The following is an 18,819-nucleotide window of genomic DNA, read 5'->3' on the forward strand; positions in this document are numbered from 1 at the left end:
GAAGCTCGCACTTATCAAGTCATGGCCACATTACAGGCAGCCCCAGTGGACCCGACCTCCATGCAAGATGTTACACCAACATTAGAAGAAAATGGGACGCCTCAACCAGAGGGGGATGAAATTGTTTCCGAGACCCTTTATATCCAAAACCTCAATGAGAAGGTGAAGATCGACGGTGAGCATCGAAATATACTACAGCTTGGTCATAACCGATCTCTCTTCTTTCCATAGTGCTCAAGGCTTCACTAAAAGGCTTGTTCAAGTCGTATGGGGAGGTGCTGGATGTTGTGGCGCACAGCAACCTAAGAATGAGGGGGCAAGCATTCGTCTCATTTGCATCCCCAGAGATCGCACAGAAAGCTATGAAGGAAGTCCGCGGCTTCCCTCTCTACTCCAAACCTATGGTATGTATTTCTAAGTTCCAAGCTTGTTCTCCGCTCACATGATTGTCTCAGCAAATTACGTTTGCGCGGACGCGATCTGATGCTGTTGTCAAACGATTGGATGCTGCCAACCTTGAACAACACACGTCCAAGAGAGCTGAGCAAAAAAGTGGGTTATTCTTGAAAATGTCTGTTACCCGGAGCTAAGAAGAGTTGAATTGTGCAGGGCGTACGCGATATTCGAACCCCTTGAAACAGAAATTCAAGGCTAAGCGGATGGCTGCAGAAAGTTTGTGCTACAGCTTCATATTCACCAGCTGCACACTGAATTACATTCCTTTCAGTTGACGGAGCTGCTGCAGCTCCTGCAGCTAGGCGTCCCAATGTCCAGATGCCAGACGAATACTTGCCTCCCAACAAGATCCTTTTCCTTCAAAATCTACCTGAAAGCGTTACCAAGGACCAGCTTATGGCCCTCTTTTCTCAGTATGTAAACCTCCTCCGTGTTGGGAGGCCGTTCTTGACTTCCTCAGGTACCCAAACCTCCACGAGGTTCGGCTTATCCCAACAAAAAAAGATATCGCGTTCGTGGAATACATGGATGAAGGCAGTGCTGGGATTGCCAAAGATGCTCTTCACAACTACAAGCTTGATGGAGAGAATAAGATCAAGGTCTGTGGATACGTTTTTCTTTAAGAACTACTCTCATTTCGTTTCAGATCACATTCGCCCGGAAGTGAACTTGCTTCTTGTATTGTCGTGTTTCGGGATACTGTATCATATTTTAATTGACGTTACTTGAGTCAGAACTCTAGAGTGGTCCCCTGTTGTTGACATGACTGCCTCAAGCCCTCTCAAGCCCCCACTTTGCCAAATGATACCAAGACCAAGATTTCGAAGATCAGCCAATGACTCAGCGTGATTTAAAAATTGTACTCCGGTCCCGGGCCGCGCAAGCGAGCCGAGAGCGCTTTGATGGAATCTTTGCTTGTTTTTCCGCCATCATAATATGCAACTGAGTCTCGGACTGCACTCAGACTACCTATCCGCGTTTGGCCAGGAACTTGAAGGAACACCATAGCAAGGCCTAGAAGACGTTCGCGATGCACTCGTGGAGCAGAAGCTTTGCTGATCTTGATAAACCAATACAAGCTTTACGGCACTTCTAAACTTGATCACCTGGATTGTGTACCTTGGGTTGGCAAGGGTTCGGCATCGCGATTGGAATTCATCAAGACCCTGGTTGATCATTATTCCTCATTCTAAAGTTCGTTCAACTTTGTTCCAGCTTGAATCACGAATCAAAAATGAACCCGAAGACTGTGGTGAGTACGCTCGCCGCGGGGCAGCATGGTCAAGATAATCATGGCCTCCTAGGTGTATGAATCATCAGACGACGAGGAATACTCAAACGGCTTGGACGATTTCAAGATGCAAGTAGAAGCTTTAGGTACGCGTTGGCGGCAACCCAAGTCGACGCGGATTCAATTGATCGTTGCAACTCTATAGATCACTCCCAGTCTCCAACTCAACCTTTGGCTGAAGTCCTTGGAGAAAAACTGTCCATTTCGCAGGAGACAACGCCTCGAGCGACTAAGGTGGATACGCATTCACGAAGTCGCTTGTCGCATGACGACGAGGAGATGCGTGAGATCGATGAAGGTACAGTGTCGAGTTTGCTCAAATGAATATATCATTCACGCCCTCACAGTAGCTCAACGATGTAGGTTATCTCTCCCTAATTCGCACTTTTATTAATCAGTATCATCCAAACCAGTGATAGAATCGGACAGTGATTCTGGGTCAGCACCGTCGACCGAGCAATCTTCGCTGTTCTCGAGTCGCACGACCTCGATATCGTCCGTTGAATCCACGTGCCTGAAGCGTGGACCAGACTGGTCGCCGCCTCCCCCGCCAGCGGTTAAGCGCAAAGTGTCATCTTGCGCACCAGTTGTAAGTCATAAAATGCTCTTCCATCCAACGTGTTTTCACAATGCTGCAGGTGAATCTGCCACAGGTCGGAAAAGGTCGAAAACGCAGATCCCCCGAGTTCGGTGTCGAATTAGATATTGTCAACATCGCCCACTGCGAGAAGGCTCAGATGGTGCTTGATCGACATAAACTTGCGTGGGGAACGATTTTCGAACTGGCACGAGGTGTCACTCGTGGCATGTGGACATTCCAAGACATGACAGAGCATCGTCTACAAAAACTCAAAGGTTCAAACGCTCAATCTGCCTGGAAAGTCGCTATCGTCATGGCAGACAAAGTTCCATCTGCGATGGGAGCGCCATCTGAACTTTGGTATTAATCCTATTCGCCTCATAAATTACGAGCTAAACGTAATTGAAAGGCTCGAATACGATCGCGAGCAGCTCGCGATTATCGAAAACGAAGGTCGCGGTCTGGGAACTATGGGACAGTGGGAAGGAAAAGACCATTGGTACGGAGGGAAGATCCAGCAAGTTGCCCGTGTCGTGAAAGCTGGATCGTCTTTTAAATTCGAACTCGAGAAACCAGAGATTCGGAGATCACATCGGTTCGCTCGGTTCTTGGGGTCTCGTCGCATCCTCCAAGTCCGCGTGCCAGATAACCTTACCTATGATAAACTCGGCTCGGCACTCCGGGAATTCTTAATATCAAGTAAATTCGTGTTATGTGGCCGCGTCTTCGTACCCTTCCATGCTAAGGAAGGGAGCATGTACCTTTTTGAAACGAACGAGAACATAGATCGGCAGACAAACCTTGGCGATGGCGACAGTCACAGACTGACACTCTACCAGTTCGTGAAATGGCACAATCCTCTGAGTTTGAATTCGAAACAGGTGACTACGTTTCTGTCCGCATTATGCAGCTCTGACGCGCTCCCCGAGTAGCCCATCAGCAAGTGGTCTACACGATGGGCGCTCGGCCTATCAACATCGGTGCCGACAATTGAATTCCCTCCAGAAAACATATTCTTCATTAGTGACCAACGTAGCATTTCCTCTAATTCCTGAACTATGAGGCACTGACTGCTTAGGTATCGTAGATGCTGTGGACTGGGGCAATGGAAAGCCCCCAGCTGAAAAAATCATGACTGATGGGTGTGGTTATATCAGCGGTGCGGCCTTGACGGCCATCATGCGAGTGATGAAGTATTCGAGTAGACCGACTGCCGTACAAGGACGCATTGCCGGTGCAAAGGGAATGTGGGTTCTGCACCCAGATCCCGCCCATCAAATCGCCGATGGACCTGCCGAAGATCTGGATACGTGATTCACAGAATAAGATCAATCTTGGCTCGCTACACAAGGTCGACAGCGCGCACAGGATTTTCGACCTCCTTGCGCCATCTCGGGTAACCGGGCCAAGTCGTCTGTCGAGTCAGACGCTCGTCAACTTGGCGCATGGCCGTGTTCCCCTGTCTGTTCTGAAGGATCTCATGGCAGATGGGCTTCACGAGGAAGTCCGTCAGCTGACTGAATGGAGTGGACCAGACAGCATGCTTATGGTCTGGCGAGCTGTGGAGCAAGCCGGCCGTGTTGTAACATCGAGGCTGCGGCGGCGCATTGCTGGCCAGGCACGAGCGCTTGGTCTTGGCCAACTCCGACCCAACGAAGAGCTCGCTGCCGGAATTGATGATTATGACGATGTCGCGGTGAGCCCATCGCTGGGTAACTCGGTTAATCGGGGTCGCGATCCTTACAGCGGTTCACCGCTGACTCTACATGAGTCGGTCCTCGAACTCCTGCAGGCCGGTTTTCATCCTCTTAAGCTTAACCAACTTTTTTACAAACTTGAGTACGTGGTGACCCAAGTCCTCGACGACTACATTGAGAAATTCCACATTCCGGTCAAGGAGTCCCTGGAAGCTTATATCATACCGGGCAAGTGGCTTCTTTCCGTGGTCATTTTTTAGCTCATCTAGCGGCAGATCCGTATGGGGTCCTCGAGGAGGGGGAAATACACTTCCGTTCTTCAGAACTCATCACTGACCCTGAAAGCGGTACCCAGATGGATACCGTGACAGGGTCTGTTTTGGTGAGTACTTTAGTTCATTACAATGAACTGTCCTGAGGTGTTGATGGACAGGTGTGGAGGAATCCCACAAGACTGCCCTCCGATGTTCAAAAGGTAAGGAAATCAATACCTCGTCAGATGGCCTTATCAAGCATGGGCCAGGTCACTGCCATCAGCCACCCAAAATTGGCTAATTACTTCGATGTCATCGTGTTTCCTGTGAAAGGGGAGCGCTCATTGGCGAGCTACTTGGGTGGAGGAGGTAGGCACCTGTTTCCATCATCATTTTCCGGGCATCGCCTGACGTGTTCATTCTGTAGATTATGACGGAGGTCAGTTTGCATCTTGCATTTTTATCATTTAATAATTGCTTTCAAAGATACGGTCACGTTGGTCTGGTCCAAACGTCTTGTCGAGACCTTCAACACCGCACCGCTGTGTACGGCGCCTGCGAGTTTGAGCGACGACTTTGAGAGAGAAGTTGAACATGTTGAGGATTTTGACGGACGAGTATCCAAGCTCTCTGCAAAGGAGGCTCAAACTGCGTTCCAGAAGGTCCTCCTCCTTGGACTCGCAGAGACGAAAGTCGGATTATATTCAAAGTTCCATGACCTCGCCGTGTATGAGCGCGGCTATGCAAGTGCTGCCGCCACTCGACTGGCATACATGTGAGAATTTTCAGTCTATTGCTATGGAACTCACATTATGTTATGCGGTGCAGGTTCACTACCTGCCTTGATGCGAGCAAGACGGGGCTGCGGGTCAAAGCCCATGTCTTCGAGCAAGATCGCAAATCTTGTGGGAACCGCAAGCCTTATTACATGGTCGCTCTCGAACAGAAAACCGAGGGTCAAGCGGTATCGAAGCGCAAGGGCTCGACTCCGTACATTCTCGATGCCCTTGTTGATGAGGGCCGTCGCCTCCGCGACGATTTCCTCAAACAATATTCTGTTCTCCGGAGTTCTTCCACTAAGACGGCAGACCACGACCTCACCTCCCCTTACCTTTCTGCGTCTCGTAGGGCAACGCAAGCTTCGTACGCGGGTTTTCACATTCTGCAAGATAACTTAAGCGCCGTCAAAGTCCATGTCCAGAGAGCATATGGGGACTGGCAAGCCGCCGTTGCTCTCCAGAAGAAGACTTCGGAAGAGAGGGGGTCTTCGGATCCCAAGTCACAAGCGATCCAAAAATCCGTGCAACACTTTGCGCGGCGGCCAGAGGTTTTGTTTTTTTCTGACGAGGAACTCAAAATTATCATGGCATCCTACGCATACAATCTTAGCAGTGCATTCGGCTTCTCCGTTGCATTCGCGGAGCTCTGCGCCATCAAGGCACGAGTCCAAGGTGCTGTGCTTTTTGCAGATAGGTTCGCAGAAGTGATGTGTATTCCTAACAATATCCTTCGAGCCCTTTCACAAGCATAGGATGACGTGGATGATTGAAATTTTACATCTTTGTCGGTCATGATACATCATTACTTCGCCATATAGCCCATACTTTTTTCTCTTCTTTTAAATCCTTGTTCATTGTCCTGTGGGGCGGGCCCTATGGTGGACACCACGTTGAATTGTCGTATAGCACATACTTGCCGTGACCATTTCCTGATTCTATCATCCTCTCAATCCTCTCGATTTATATGTATATGTTGGCCACTATCTCTGTACTACGTAACGACAATCTACACGCCCAAATTCCCCCAGAGCGATTTCGAGCACTGACAGGCCATTGAAACGCAGCGACAGGCATTTGCTGCGAAGCTGAGACATTCAACATCGATATCTGTATCTCAGGCTAAAAATTTCGACACGACATTAACCCGCACAAGGTCTATCTTCCAGCGGCGTACAGCAGAGTGTCCTGTGGTTGAGTATGCGCAATTGCAGTGGAAACTCGCCGGTGTCGAGGGACAAATATCTTTAGTGCTCCTCCAAACGAATTAAATCTCCTGTAGTTAATATCCTTTTCATTGATGAAGAATGTAGTAGTTTCTGAACTACTGGTGCCTCGGGCCTCGGACTTGACTATTGTGTTGCAGATCCGATGGACCATCATCCAGAACTCAAATCAGATAAAGGCATTTCATTGCGATCATCATACATTGCACTACGGTTATCGAGCATCATAAACCGCGATAGGGCCCTGATGTGCATTTCTATTCGCCGGTAGTGTACTGATGAGCCGCTTACAGGCGATGATCTTCCCCTTGCTGACTACGACAGGTTAAAAACTACCAGATATCAGTGTCAAAGTGTGTCAGGCGTGTCACCAAAGGCTTCACTTAGCTTGTGGGAGCAGGTTGACACATGATTACAGCGGCCTTTCTCCAGTCCGATGTGCCAGAGGGGGGTAAATTGAATTCCAGTTGCGCCCGTCAGATAAGTACACTTAGTACGACATGTTCGGTTGATCTCGGACCGGAAGGCGCTGCTGGTTATCCTTCTTCGTGCATACTAGCTGCTGGTATCATTTATGGCTCAGAATGCGGGAGCACGAGGTCCAGAGCCACGAATCACTCACATCGATACGTGGCCCTCGGAGTACTAGCATCTCCACCTATGTGGGACGAATTCGCTGTTAAATCGTCTTGTCGACAGCGGACACAGTTAGCTGACAACACCCCGAGCCTTCCACTAGTACTGTTCGGTCGTAGTTGCAGGAATAATTCTTCTCCCCGCGTGTGATGTTGGCATAATAACAAGAGTTCAATGTAACGGCAAGCGATCGATGACGTCGAGTACACAAGATCCAGAGTGCACAGCACGACTGGCTGAACAGAGTATTTGATCTTGCTTCTATCTGGTCTGCCTGTGGGAGACTAAGGGCAGCGTTGAGCGCTGAACGCTGAACAATATTGAACGACAGCTTTGTGATAGACTGACATTAGTAGTAATTCAAATTGCCCAGCTAGTGATAGTGGCGCAATCATAGCAGGTGTTTTGATCTGTTTTGATATACGAGCTACTACCAACCATACTAGTACTAGTAGTACCCCACAAGCAGTCAATCACACACCTCTGCATGCACAACTGCCGACATTTTATTTCTATCTTCGATTGATTCGTTATCGCGAGTGTGAACTCAATCAGACGCTGAGTTATGGACTCGGCGCGCCATTGCTATTCTCGGAGACTTCTGAAGTTCTCCAGTTTACTCCTGCTTCTCACTCAATCATGCAGCACGTACGTGAAACATTGTCACAGACAAACCGCGGCACAGTAGCCGATCCAGTTTCATAGCCTCAAGGAAGGACTGGAGTGTCATCAACTCGTGTACAAAAATTGTTGACTTCGTCAGACTCAAGCGCTAGTCGGACTCGCGGTTATATTTGGGATGTCACGATGCGATCTTCTCGTCGAAACACTCGGATGTGGAGCTACGGTGTGCAAATATATCCAGGGGCTTTTCGCTGTCATTGCAAACATCGCATTACCGTGACGCGGGAAGTTAGTTCTCCGATCAGGTGTATCGTGCCTATGCAAGAAATTGATAATCGAAATATATCCTATGGGGTCCATTCCTCCCAGGACGGAGCATGGCAAGAATCTGTCCTGTGTATGTATGTATGTATGTACCAACCTCTTTTTAACGCCTTAGACTTCTTATAAGCTATATCGCGGGATTGGCCAGTTCAGGCGTTTTTCGCCGGTTCTCCCACTGCCCCGCTCGTTATCTTTGCGATGAGTATTGGTCTGATTTACGGAGCCATGTTGGTCGGTGGCTTGCTTGCCTTTGGGAGAGTAATCAACCTTGATGCCAAAATATGACGTTTGTCTGACGGAACTCCTCACAGCTTGTCAGGTTGTGTTAACATGCAATTCATCGTGTATTGCCGGGTCTACTATTTCCGCGAGAGTTGGCGTACTAAGTCATTGGTACGGAACTTTTTCTTTCAAGTCTGTATCATTTTAACCATCTTACAAAGGTCATTGTGATATGGTACGTTCCTGTGTCCTGATGTATGCTAGACGAATGTCAATAGAATTCAGGCTGCTTGACTTGTCTCATTCCGCACTTGTTGCAGTCGCCCTTTGGGATTCCATCATTGCGACCTATGGTGATCTCAGTAAAGTTGACACAATCCCCTGGTGCGCGTGATGTCATTGTTTACGATCAGCTGGAAAAATTGATCGACCATCAGGTGTATTGGTGTGAGCAATTACGTTTTAGACGTTTTGTCCTGGCATTAATGCGGCTCCATGTAGCCTACGATCGAGCTTACTGTGCGTTCTCACACGTTTGGAGCCCCATAATGCTCACTGGAGCATTCACCAGGCTTTGATTACCTTCCTCGTTCAAAGGTTGGCTATACCATATGAAGAAATATGGTTCTGACTCGAACTTCAGCTTCTTTGCGTACCGAATCTATAGACGTTTCGTACATTTCTTTGGTTTTGCGTTTCACGCACTGATATCGCTATGAAGTGCAAAACAAGAAGCTCGCTGTAGCGATTCCGATTGTAGGTTTCATGTTTGCGGTTTTGCTACCTGAATGATGAAATTTCCGTTTGCAGGTTGCGCTCTCTTTTGCTCGTTTAAGTGGGTGCGCTTTGTCAATGCAATAATGCGAACTTATTCTGATTCTCACTTCAGTTATGGCTAGCAGTAAGTTATGAAGTACCGCACATGTGGTTCTTCTAAATCATGATATCTAAACTTTACCAGTCACAAATAGCGAGATGTGAGCAGTGTTTGAAACAGGAATAATAGCCACTGAAGCATATTTTTTGCAGGCTCAAATTGAAATCATACGATACATTCTTTCAACGTAATTTCTCATCTGCAGGTGGTGGGCAGCTTCGCAGTATTGACATTCCGATAGGATTTTCTTGGGTCTTCACTATTGGCCTTTTACTTTCAGTACTCGTGGATATCATGATTACAACTTTCCTGTGCTACTTCCTTCGCAAAAATCGACCAAAGTTTACAGAGTAAGTCATTATATGACCTTGCTGTGTAGCCGGCGTTCACTCAGCTTATAGCACTATGCGTATCATCGACACCCTGACATTCTGGACAATTCAGAATGGCTTGATGACAAGGTATGTCATCTAAGTGCAGGCCATAAACCATATCCTGACGCCACCTTAGTGCTGCAGCTACCGCAACATTGCTTTGCGTGAGCATCCCTAATGTTTGTTAAGTTTCGATCACTCAAATACCACAGTGGAAGATCATGCCTTCGAACCGCATATTCCTAGGTCTTCACTTTGTTGTAGCAAAATGTAAGCCATTTCAAATCATCGTGAACATATCTGATCTGGTTATCGTTGAAGTAGTATATGCAAATTCCCTTTTAGCTACGTGAGTCACATGTTTGATGCGGTATTTGCGGGCTGCAGTTTAATCTGGTGCTATAGCCTCAATGCTAGAAAGGAAATATTGAATGGAAAGCAATACGCTCCTACGAACAATCAGCCTATGTCAATCGTCTTTAGGGAGCATGGACCTGATTCTTCGATAACGCAGCAGGGATCGGTAAGCATCATGGCCCGTCACGGGCGAATGATATATTACATCTTACACAACCACAGCTGCGAGTGGACACTCCCCAACCGAAAGCAGTGCACCAACGGGGGACATTGGTGTGTAACTTTGCTACGTATTCTAAATACGACCTTTCTGACTGTCACAGACGCAATTGAATGTTGAACAGATCGTGGAGTCCAAGGATGATGATTATAAGGAAGTGGGTATGACAGACTGCGACGCGAACGATAGCCCAGTCTGATGTTCTGTAGTTCGACCAACGCACTGATGACACCCTCATGATCATTCACGGCATGTATTTGATATCAACCATGCTATCTTACCTTACTTAACATGTGTCCCATATATTCTCATCATATACCTACCAATGTTAACCTGGAAGTTACTACGTATTCTTTCATCCTCAAGGACTTCAACCTGATTTTCCATGTCATGCAAACCCTCCAGATTTCAAAAACCATTGACGTTAACTACATATAATGATCAGTGTGTATCATTTATAGGCTGCCGTCTTCTATATGAGACGTGCGCAGATAGATTCGGTACGATCCCCTCCCCAAAGATGAAGTTTGGTGGACGCGATGTCCATTCATCGCCAAATCTTATGTCGTAGGTAGATATCATGTACGCAAACATGACTTTCAGTTGGTAAGTGAGTAAGAAACGCCCAGGACTGAATACAACAATCGCGATTTAAGTGTCAAAAACTCAAGAGCCGATGGAGATCTTTAACTTACCACAAATGTTTCCCGTAACCAAAAAACAACCACTGGGGTGTGATAGTGGTCATGATGTGTTCTGGATTGTCCGAAAACCTGAAAGGTCTGAATTCGTCGGGGGCCTCATATGCTGTACTGTCACGGTGAAATGGCGGCAAAGACACCGCCACGATACAATCCTTGGGGAGGAATGTGCCATCGGAGAGCGATAAATCACGCATCGCCTGCCTGAAGAATCCCACTGGCAAATAGTTCACAGCTTAGTCGTAGGTAGGTTTAGATGAAAAACGCACAAGATGATACACCATTGATCCTGGCGCTTTCCCTCAGGAAACTGTCTATCTTGCTCATCTTTGCGACGGATTGTATATTCCAGCCTTCGCGCTGTACGATGGGGTCAACTTCATCCCGCAATGCCTGCGCAACCTCAGGTTTTGTGGCTAAATGATATAGGGCGTGGGTAAAGGTCTACAGACAAGTTAATGACCGTCGGGCTTTGAAGGATTTCTTACATTTGAGGGCGTCTGGGGTGTGCTGTCAGATAAACTATTAGGAAAGGTGTCAACACATACAGATGAAACCGCGATGGTGAAACCAAGCAGGCGGGTCGTAAGGTTTCTCAACAAACTATCTTCACCTGCAGATCGCCTTACAAGTCGCGCGAGGAAGTCCATCTGCGGTAACCGCAATCAGCGAATCGGTGTGCAGCAGCGAATTTCATACCTTCTGTTGGTTTGGAACAGAATATTCGTCCACTTCGCTCATGCAAGCCTCCACTGTAGGACCCAATAACATAGTCGCACGATCAACATTTGCCTCGAGGCTGCTAGCCATTTTCACAAAGAATCTGAATTTGTTCTGAGTTTTCATTTTCATTTGCGTCTTTGTGCGACCTACGGGAATGTCCATGATGGCACAAGACGTCTGATCACGCCCGATATCGCCACATCCTTGTAAATCTTGGCCACTAAGGAACACCACTCGGAGTTGCGACCTGCAGAACATAGTGGGAATCTCGAACAGGACAGACCGTAGCACATACATAGAGGATATCCAACAAAGAATCGTTGCCACGTCTGCACCATTATTCGATTTACGGTGCCCAAAACGGGGATAGAGGTCCATTCTGCTTGATGTTATTCATCGCTTCGTCAACTGTAGACCTGCATCCTCACCATCACTCTCATTTCCTAAAACGTTCTCGAGAGACGTGAACAACTCGTCTTGAACTTCGTCGCCGATTTTGGTTGCATTTCTAGCAATATGACTCTTGAGTAGTTCAGCAAGAAGATCATGATCTGGACTGCCGATGTTAATCTCTAATGTATCGTCAACACCCATGATCTCAAGAGCTGTGTCAATAGTTCTTAGCTGAAGAGACGACAAGGGTCTCACATCTTTCATAGCCTCACGAAACGAAAGGTCTTCTTCCGCAGCATTCGCAACTTCCAGCATGTGCTGCGGATCACTGAAAACCACCGTCCAGCGCAGCATAGTTGCGACCTTAAACGGTCTACTACCATACTAGTATTGTGCGTCATTTGCAAGTCGAGATGGATGAGAAACAAATATACCTTTTCGTAGCCCTCCTTGAGGACACCTGGTGCGTCTACAAGAAATCTGAATGCGCCTACGTAAAAGTTACTGAAACAACGAGACGGGCCGAAGGAGCAGCCAATAGTCGGGAAATCATCTAACTGCACGGACAACGTCAGCTTGATGACTCCAGTAAAATATAGGATTGCCTGCGTTTGGAGCCTTGCGTCTTCTGGAAAAGAACACCAGAACAGGGATGACTCCCGAAGTCAGTAGAAGGATGGTTCTGGGTGAGTGCCACATGAGGGGAGTTTGCGACATCAGTCATCCAAGGTTTAAGAATAACATTTATTGTATGGGATCAATAACCTGGTGGAAACCATTGTCGTAAGGGAGATAGCTTTGAGTTCCTTTGGAAAGGGAAGAGCTTCAAATGACCATCAGATAAGTATAGGACGCGAACAGACTTTCCTTCATTTTGATGGGCGCGTTTCACTGTCTTGGATACGAGCCGGTTCCTAAAGTTATTAGTAATTACGGCAAGACTTATCTATCAGACGATATCATCACATGATAATGTAGTTTCAAAACTTGTGGCTGGAGACGCAAGAGCAGGTACTGATAATGCGGTATGCACTATGAAGGACTCGGATGTGTTTCGCAGAATTCTTCAGCACTCTGCCGAGGGGGGGTTCTAGACGTTCCGAGTTAATATACCCTAAAGCGTTTCATTGAAGTTCCACAATCTTCCCGCATCAATGCGTGGAGCAAAGTTGGGAACGATCGATTCTGAGCATAATCATCGAACGTTGACCTAGTCCTAGTATGATGTGGACTTCGAATTCCTGTAGTCTATACACGGATCTCTGGGTAGACCGGCTTGCACCTTCAATTTCTCATAATAGCATCGTAACGGCGCTCGGCCCGCGCCAGTCCCCGACGACAGAAGGGTGTCTTGCGAAACATGGGGCACCGTGGACCGCCTGTGGTAGATAAACAATTGCTGTCAATCAAGTCGTAAGTATGAGTCAACGGGAAGAATGGGGAGAACGCTCACCTCAAAGTTTCGCAACGACACGGCGCCCGATAATTAATAAGGGAAATGATTTCCACGCATGGACGGCATCGAGATTCGAGACCCTCTTTCACTAAAATCGGTGTCGGAGATCCCAACATATCTGCTGTCCTATTGGTTTCAGAGACCGATTATGCTCCACCACTGTTTGACGCTCGCTACTCGAATGATTTGTTGTATGCCTGCAATCACTAAAGCTGTGCCATGCGGGCCCGAGATCTACGATGATGGAAAGCAAGCGGGCAGCAGAGCCTGTAAAACAGACATCCTTGGTGCCACCATTCTGCAGAATCTGCACGCGATGAACACCGAATATTGAGTCATTGGCCCGGCGGTGTACAATTTAGGTGACTCATTTCCCTTACGTCTGTTATCAATTGAAAGATAACGCCATGAGGCTGTTACTACTCGCCCCAACCTGCGATTTAGGGTCCCGGGAATTAGGGTATGGCGTCTGGTTCACCTGTGACTCCCACGTATTGCCTCTAATTAGACGTGATTATAGATAGGGCTAGCACGTCTAAAACGACAGAGTTCCAGCGTTTCCAAGCCTCCTTCAATAACTCTTGGATAAAGAGTGACTTATAATAACAGCAAGCAACTTGAACTGTGGCCTAGCTAGGTAAGCCAGCGTGGGACGTCGGCGTTAACGTAGGTAATGTTCCTGGCATCGGCTATCTTGCGCCTGCCGTGTGAACCTTCGTGCTCGCTGTCATACACGACGAGCTCGATAAATCAACATATCGGAGGCGCGTTTTGATACTTAACAGTAAGCATAATAAAAGAAGTGCGTTGCAACAGTATGACGGATAAACTAGACTACTCCTCTACTTCACCATTGTCAACAACCTGGAGCTGTGAGAAGTCAGCGGTGATGGTGATAATGTCCTGCAAACTCCTCGAGGCTTCTTCTGCGACCTCCTCTGCGATCTCCTCCTCATCTAAATCCTCTTGAGTATCCGCACCTATAGGGGATGAAGGGTTGTGTGCAGGTATATGGGCAGCAAACACGTTGGCGGGAATCAGAGGATCTGGCATGCTGGCACTCTCCCCGATACCGGTGCAAGCACTTAGACCAGGGACGAGTGTACCATTGAAGCCGGGAAGCTTTGAGATATCATTGAGCCGCTTGATATGGCGGGAGTTGAACCGGCCACGAATGTTCCGATGTATAGCGATTTGATGGGCAAGGGCAGGGTTAGCAACTGTGAGTCGATCTTCGCACACCCGCAAATACTTATCTTCATCTCGTATATATGTCACTAGACGGCGAACCTCGATATTCAGACGACAAATCTCCTCGCGTGCTCGACACATTTTAAAATAAAGATCCATCCCACTCCGAGCTGCTGGTGATGACCAAGGTAATTGAGAGACATCGGAGCGCGTCTTTCGTAGCAGCTCGAAGTCAGCGAGAAAGGCGTACTCGACAACATCCTCCCACTTGAGTATTTGCCGGGGAGGGTACACCGCACTGGCAAGGTTGTTGTATGTGTTGAGGGCGGACCTGATGGCGGCAGAGCGCGTCTGCAAGGCCCCTCGCAATATGTTTTCGCAGTTTGTAACCTTGAAACATAGATAGAGTTAGCTGAAACAAGCCAAACTAGACTCAAACTCACCTGTCCCCGCCCTATTCATCTTCGCAAGTTCGAAAATGCGAGCCACGACCAAACCTTCCAAACGGTCCAAGGCACGTTGATACTTTCTATTAGCTACGAGTCTCCCTGCCCTTCTGCCATTCTTCATCTTCTGGAACCCAGCGAGCGATGATACCGAGTTTGCATTCTAATAACTGAACCAACTTCAGGTTTCTCTCATAGTCCTCGAGAGCGTGGCGCCGCGTGCTTTCAACCTTGCATGTGTTTTCCAATGTCTGCGCCGTATGATGGAGTATTGTGCGTTCCGAACATGTTCATTCCTGCGTCAAGAGCAACTCTGTTTTTTGGGGGCTTCAGTAACTACGAGATACATACACCAAAAAGTAAAACTTACTTGCTTGCACTAAGATTGACTAATCTCTGCCAGTACTCCATTTGAAGTGTCTCTTCTTCAGGCTCTCGTGTTAGACCCTTAAGGTACGATTTTCTCGTCTTCGAGCCAACATTCAAAGACGCTCTCGTCTTCGACTCTTGAGCTCTTGCATAACCTTCGGTAGGACAGCTTCGCCATTGGCGATGATCTCGAGAGCTTGGTTGTAGTTACCATGCAAGAAATTTGCTAGCCAACCAATAGTTATGTCAGCGAGCGCTTATGATAAACAGAACAACATACAAAGATTGCCATATACCTCGAGCTCGTCGTTATGCTCGAAATATGAATCGATAGCCTGTTGACAATGGAAAACGCTAGTATACCGTAGAGCCGATGCAAGGGAGTTTGACTTGGAGAACGTCCGCTCACAAGTCTCCAGATCTTCGATACCAATGCCTTTGATGTAAGTTGTTAATGAAAAAAGCTGACATAACCGCCTGTGCGCATGTCCGTTGAAACGCGCCAACCAGGCAAACTATGATGTAATGAGCGCGCCCAAGGGGGACCAAGAGAGCTGTTGTCAAGAGTAGTCTGAAACTGACAGCCGATGTCATAGCCACCGCCCAAATCGTCGCCAAATGCATCTAGCAGCTTGGCAACAATAGCCAAGGGGTATTTTTGCACTGTAGAATACCTGTTAGAAATATAAAACAAAAAGACTAAGTACTACTCACCGCTCCCCGCTCTGCACCATGTCTGCGATAAGTAAACAAAAGCCGTGGCGGCATACGGCGACGAAGACACCAGTTTTCGTCATAAATACCCCAAGCTTTTTTGTCTCGCATCGTCCATATTTTTCCAACCGGCCTTCGCATGAGTTCTCTGCCAGACTCTGACTGTGTTAGTTGTCTCTACAAAAGGTACGCATCGATTACTCACATTGGCTCCCGTATCACATGGCGTATCCTGTGCAAACTGCTCTACAAAGTTACGAGATAGGTAACGGTCACTAACGAGTACCTGGCCAGTGGGAAGTTTGGACGATAGACCAAGAGAGTCATCGTCGTCATCAAGCGAGCGTCGCAGAATTCGTTTCAATGAGTCGTTCCCGTCCATAGCATAGAGAATCTTGAAGTGTAGCTTCTCTTCGTCAGTTAGCGTGTAAGTGCATGCAGGGCATGCATGTTTGAGGCGCCAGTCAGGCGAGTCGCGTCGGAGGGATTTGTTGATGAGCGAGGCCACAACCCGTCTGATTTGAAGATATATGTCAAGTGCAATTGAAAATTGACGTGAGATGTGCCGATGGAATTCCACCTGTAGTATGTGTATGTGTTTAGCATGGAGCACAATAGAACTTAAAATCGTACCCCGTGTAAATCGCATATCGTTTTGACAAAGGCTTGGATTGACAAGTGAGGGTTCCTGAGGTGCGCCACCCGATATAACTCAAGGGCTTCTAATGTTATGCCCGCCACCGGTGATATCGGGGAGCAGGGCATGACGCCTTGACGAACAAGTGCAGAAGCAATTGTACGGTCCGTCGATGATATTTTCAGTACAAATTTCTCAGCAACTTTTACAAATGATGTGATAAACACAAACACCGAAACTAGCAAGTAACTCACAGAACGCGTCTACTACTGTCACTGGCCATTGGCCACCATTCAAATCGGTCACCTCAGTCTCTTCGCTGCGTAGGCGATCATAAAAACTCTTGAAGCCCTTTTGCGATTTCTCCAGGCTCCATATAAGGTATGATTCGCTCATTATTTGTATTTGCTCGTTGAAAGCAAGATTTCTTCGCAGAACACGATCACGCCGTGTGCGATTGTCGACACGTTGAACCCTGTGAGCACCATCTTGATCCTTTCTGATGTGCGTGTCAGTTGCTGACTATCTGCTAACATGCACTCACAATTTCCAGACCTCACCCAGAACACCTCTCGCCAGGTCTCTGAACTCTCCGCCAGCGTGGCTAATGGGGAGTGCATCAGTACCATCCCAGATGTCGCCGAGATTGAAATCATCGGAGTCCTCAGCAATGTTAGGTGGGTTAGTTGGTGGGTCTCTGAGAGCTTCCAGAGCTTGGCGCTCCTCGGTTGTCATTGCTATAAACCAGGTTAGTGTTCTGGTTGTTTTTTGAGCACTTGGACCAGGCTTACCTTGTAGGCGAGTCTCCCGCCGCTGTTTACAGCTGGCTGCTTGCAGAACCAACACTCTATGTTTGATCACCTTCGATACACGGTTAGTGGGAAGCCCATCCTTATCTCGCGAGGAGCCTATGTGGCGGATAGACCGCAAAGACAGGTTAGTGCGAACTCGTTGTGTCTGACGTCCTCCTGGATTCCGCATTTTTTTTCTTTCATACAAGCCAGCTATGGGTACATTTTTTGCACATTGAGCTGTGTGTGACTAATCATAAACGTTATTAGTGCACATTTCCATCAATTCCCCCTCATTCAATTAACCATTTCCTTAAGTGTCTTATATCCACCATGTCACGCACTCCCTCACCATCCATCATTTCTTGCCACGATGATCACGTCCGGGACTTATGTCAGTTGGTTGAAAGCTTAACCGTATCAGGTGGGTCGCAGGTCTATATCATCTGACAATCACCCGCCTCACGCTCTCAAACAGGTTCATCGTTGGATACTATTAGCTGGAAGCGCAAGACTGTTGAAGAGAGTATCACCCTTTCCAAAGCATCACACACCAACTCCTCGCATGTCAATCAAACCATCCCAAACTCCGATCTATCTACTAGCTCCCGCGCACAAGACCATCTGCCGCCTTCGAGTTCATCATCACATGCGCAACATTCTACGAATGTCGCACTTCTTCCAATGCAGGTACCAAAACCTAGCGATATCGCACCCCCACATGCTGGTTTAGAACCTGAAGGGTTCTGGTTAATTACCGTCGGCCAAGAAGTAGGCATCTTCTATCACTGGTAAGCATTGCGACCTCTCACTTATAATAATATTGACACTCATATAAGGGCTGACGTGGCTGAACGCACCAACTTTGTGAGCGGTAACGTTCAGAAGCGGTACCCCTCGTTCCAGAAGGCACTCGAGGTATATACAGTACAATATAATGAAGGTAGAGTACGAGCAGTACCAACCCCGGGTGGCCCTTTCTGGCTGCCTGCATCCCCACCTTCCCCCTCTTGGTCCGCTGACTCGGATGACTTGTGGTCGCAGGTAGACGACTTATCGGAGACAATGACACACTATGAACTTTAGATACCTTCGTAGTAGTTCACTATCTCAGCCGTGTACATATACATGACTTGCTTGTAATTCCTTAGCAATGGAATCTTTATGCTCGGATCACAAAATGTGCTAGCTACTATGCGTGATTACAAAATTGATGCAGATGTGCAACTGTGATTGAACGACATTGGACTGCATAGTTGCATTACCTTAATAGTCTGCATGTATCCCGCAAGTGTAATTAGCGATTAGCCAGTGATATACAAGAGTCATAGTCCTAAATCGAGGTCCACTGCACTCACCACACATTCAGTATAACAGATGACCTAACCTTGGACGCAGTTGGTGGTTTAGAATTCTATGGTAGTGCAACATGCTAGAGATACAATGACATTCGCTATGTGTTCGCCATCAATTCGCCATGCGTT

At 47.5% G+C, this 18,819-nt stretch overlaps 6 protein-coding genes across 6 annotated transcripts; 4 read left to right on the plus strand and 2 right to left on the minus strand.

Annotated features, from left to right (window-relative positions):
* On the plus strand, positions 1-1,212 carry DFJ58DRAFT_810870 (uncharacterized protein). Its single transcript, XM_041391447.1, has 7 exons — positions 1-175; positions 232-404; positions 456-552; positions 610-672; positions 728-869; positions 917-1,055; positions 1,103-1,212. Exons 1-7 carry the CDS (start codon positions 22-24, stop codon positions 1,121-1,123), a joined length of 789 nt encoding a protein of 262 aa, XP_041239015.1. The 5' UTR covers positions 1-21; the 3' UTR covers positions 1,124-1,212.
* A 40-nt stretch (positions 1,213-1,252) lies between these two features.
* On the plus strand, positions 1,253-5,809 carry DFJ58DRAFT_907922 (RNA dependent RNA polymerase-domain-containing protein; the record flags this gene model as incomplete). The annotated part of the gene is made up of 17 exons (XM_041395080.1): positions 1,253-1,708; positions 1,761-1,833; positions 1,893-2,045; positions 2,095-2,106; positions 2,161-2,336; positions 2,386-2,687; positions 2,737-3,208; positions 3,260-3,359; positions 3,415-3,578; positions 3,628-4,252; positions 4,300-4,406; positions 4,458-4,499; positions 4,548-4,647; positions 4,706-4,717; positions 4,765-5,053; positions 5,107-5,605; positions 5,627-5,809. Exons 1-17 carry the CDS (start codon positions 1,691-1,693, stop codon positions 5,807-5,809), a joined length of 3,327 nt encoding a protein of 1,108 aa, XP_041239016.1. The 5' UTR covers positions 1,253-1,690.
* A 2,211-nt stretch (positions 5,810-8,020) lies between these two features.
* DFJ58DRAFT_93901 (uncharacterized protein) lies at positions 8,021-10,280 on the plus strand. Its single transcript, XM_041395633.1, has 22 exons — positions 8,021-8,122; positions 8,176-8,257; positions 8,308-8,321; positions 8,372-8,470; positions 8,524-8,533; positions 8,588-8,605; positions 8,658-8,683; positions 8,730-8,755; positions 8,808-8,842; positions 8,897-8,921; positions 8,976-8,987; positions 9,048-9,063; positions 9,116-9,150; positions 9,205-9,313; positions 9,365-9,424; positions 9,474-9,501; positions 9,550-9,607; positions 9,659-9,686; positions 9,743-9,860; positions 9,917-9,967; positions 10,018-10,071; positions 10,124-10,280. The coding sequence occupies exons 2-22, from the start codon at positions 8,195-8,197 to the stop codon at positions 10,202-10,204; spliced, it is 966 nt and encodes a 321-aa protein (XP_041239017.1). The 5' UTR covers positions 8,021-8,122; positions 8,176-8,194; the 3' UTR covers positions 10,205-10,280.
* On the minus strand, positions 10,011-12,700 carry DFJ58DRAFT_93892 (cytochrome P450). Its single transcript, XM_041395632.1, has 11 exons — positions 12,341-12,700; positions 12,166-12,288; positions 11,767-12,115; positions 11,634-11,717; positions 11,489-11,585; positions 11,315-11,438; positions 11,164-11,265; positions 11,104-11,115; positions 10,885-11,059; positions 10,610-10,832; positions 10,011-10,545 (listed from the first exon to the last, which is right to left on the minus strand). Exons 1-11 carry the CDS (start codon positions 12,446-12,448, stop codon positions 10,356-10,358), a joined length of 1,587 nt encoding a protein of 528 aa, XP_041239018.1. The 5' UTR covers positions 12,449-12,700; the 3' UTR covers positions 10,011-10,355.
* Positions 12,701-14,021: 1,321 nt separating this feature from the next.
* On the minus strand, positions 14,022-16,672 carry DFJ58DRAFT_718410 (uncharacterized protein; the record flags this gene model as incomplete). Its single annotated transcript, XM_041384471.1, has 9 exons — positions 14,022-14,740; positions 14,822-14,931; positions 15,195-15,271; positions 15,349-15,419; positions 15,474-15,657; positions 15,693-15,867; positions 15,908-16,065; positions 16,113-16,487; positions 16,541-16,672. The coding sequence occupies 9 exons, from the start codon at positions 16,670-16,672 to the stop codon at positions 14,022-14,024; spliced, it is 2,001 nt and encodes a 666-aa protein (XP_041239019.1).
* A 1,347-nt stretch (positions 16,673-18,019) lies between these two features.
* Positions 18,020-18,421, plus strand: DFJ58DRAFT_667251 (uncharacterized protein; the record flags this gene model as incomplete). Its single annotated transcript, XM_041382607.1, has 2 exons — positions 18,020-18,126; positions 18,175-18,421. The coding sequence occupies 2 exons, from the start codon at positions 18,020-18,022 to the stop codon at positions 18,419-18,421; spliced, it is 354 nt and encodes a 117-aa protein (XP_041239020.1).
* Positions 18,422-18,819: the final 398 nt, after the last annotated feature.

The sequence above is a fragment of the Suillus subalutaceus genome (genome assembly GCF_016647625.1).
Source record: "Suillus subalutaceus strain FC151 chromosome Unknown DFJ58scaffold_136, whole genome shotgun sequence".
Classification (NCBI taxonomy): domain Eukaryota; kingdom Fungi; phylum Basidiomycota; class Agaricomycetes; order Boletales; family Suillaceae; genus Suillus; species Suillus subalutaceus.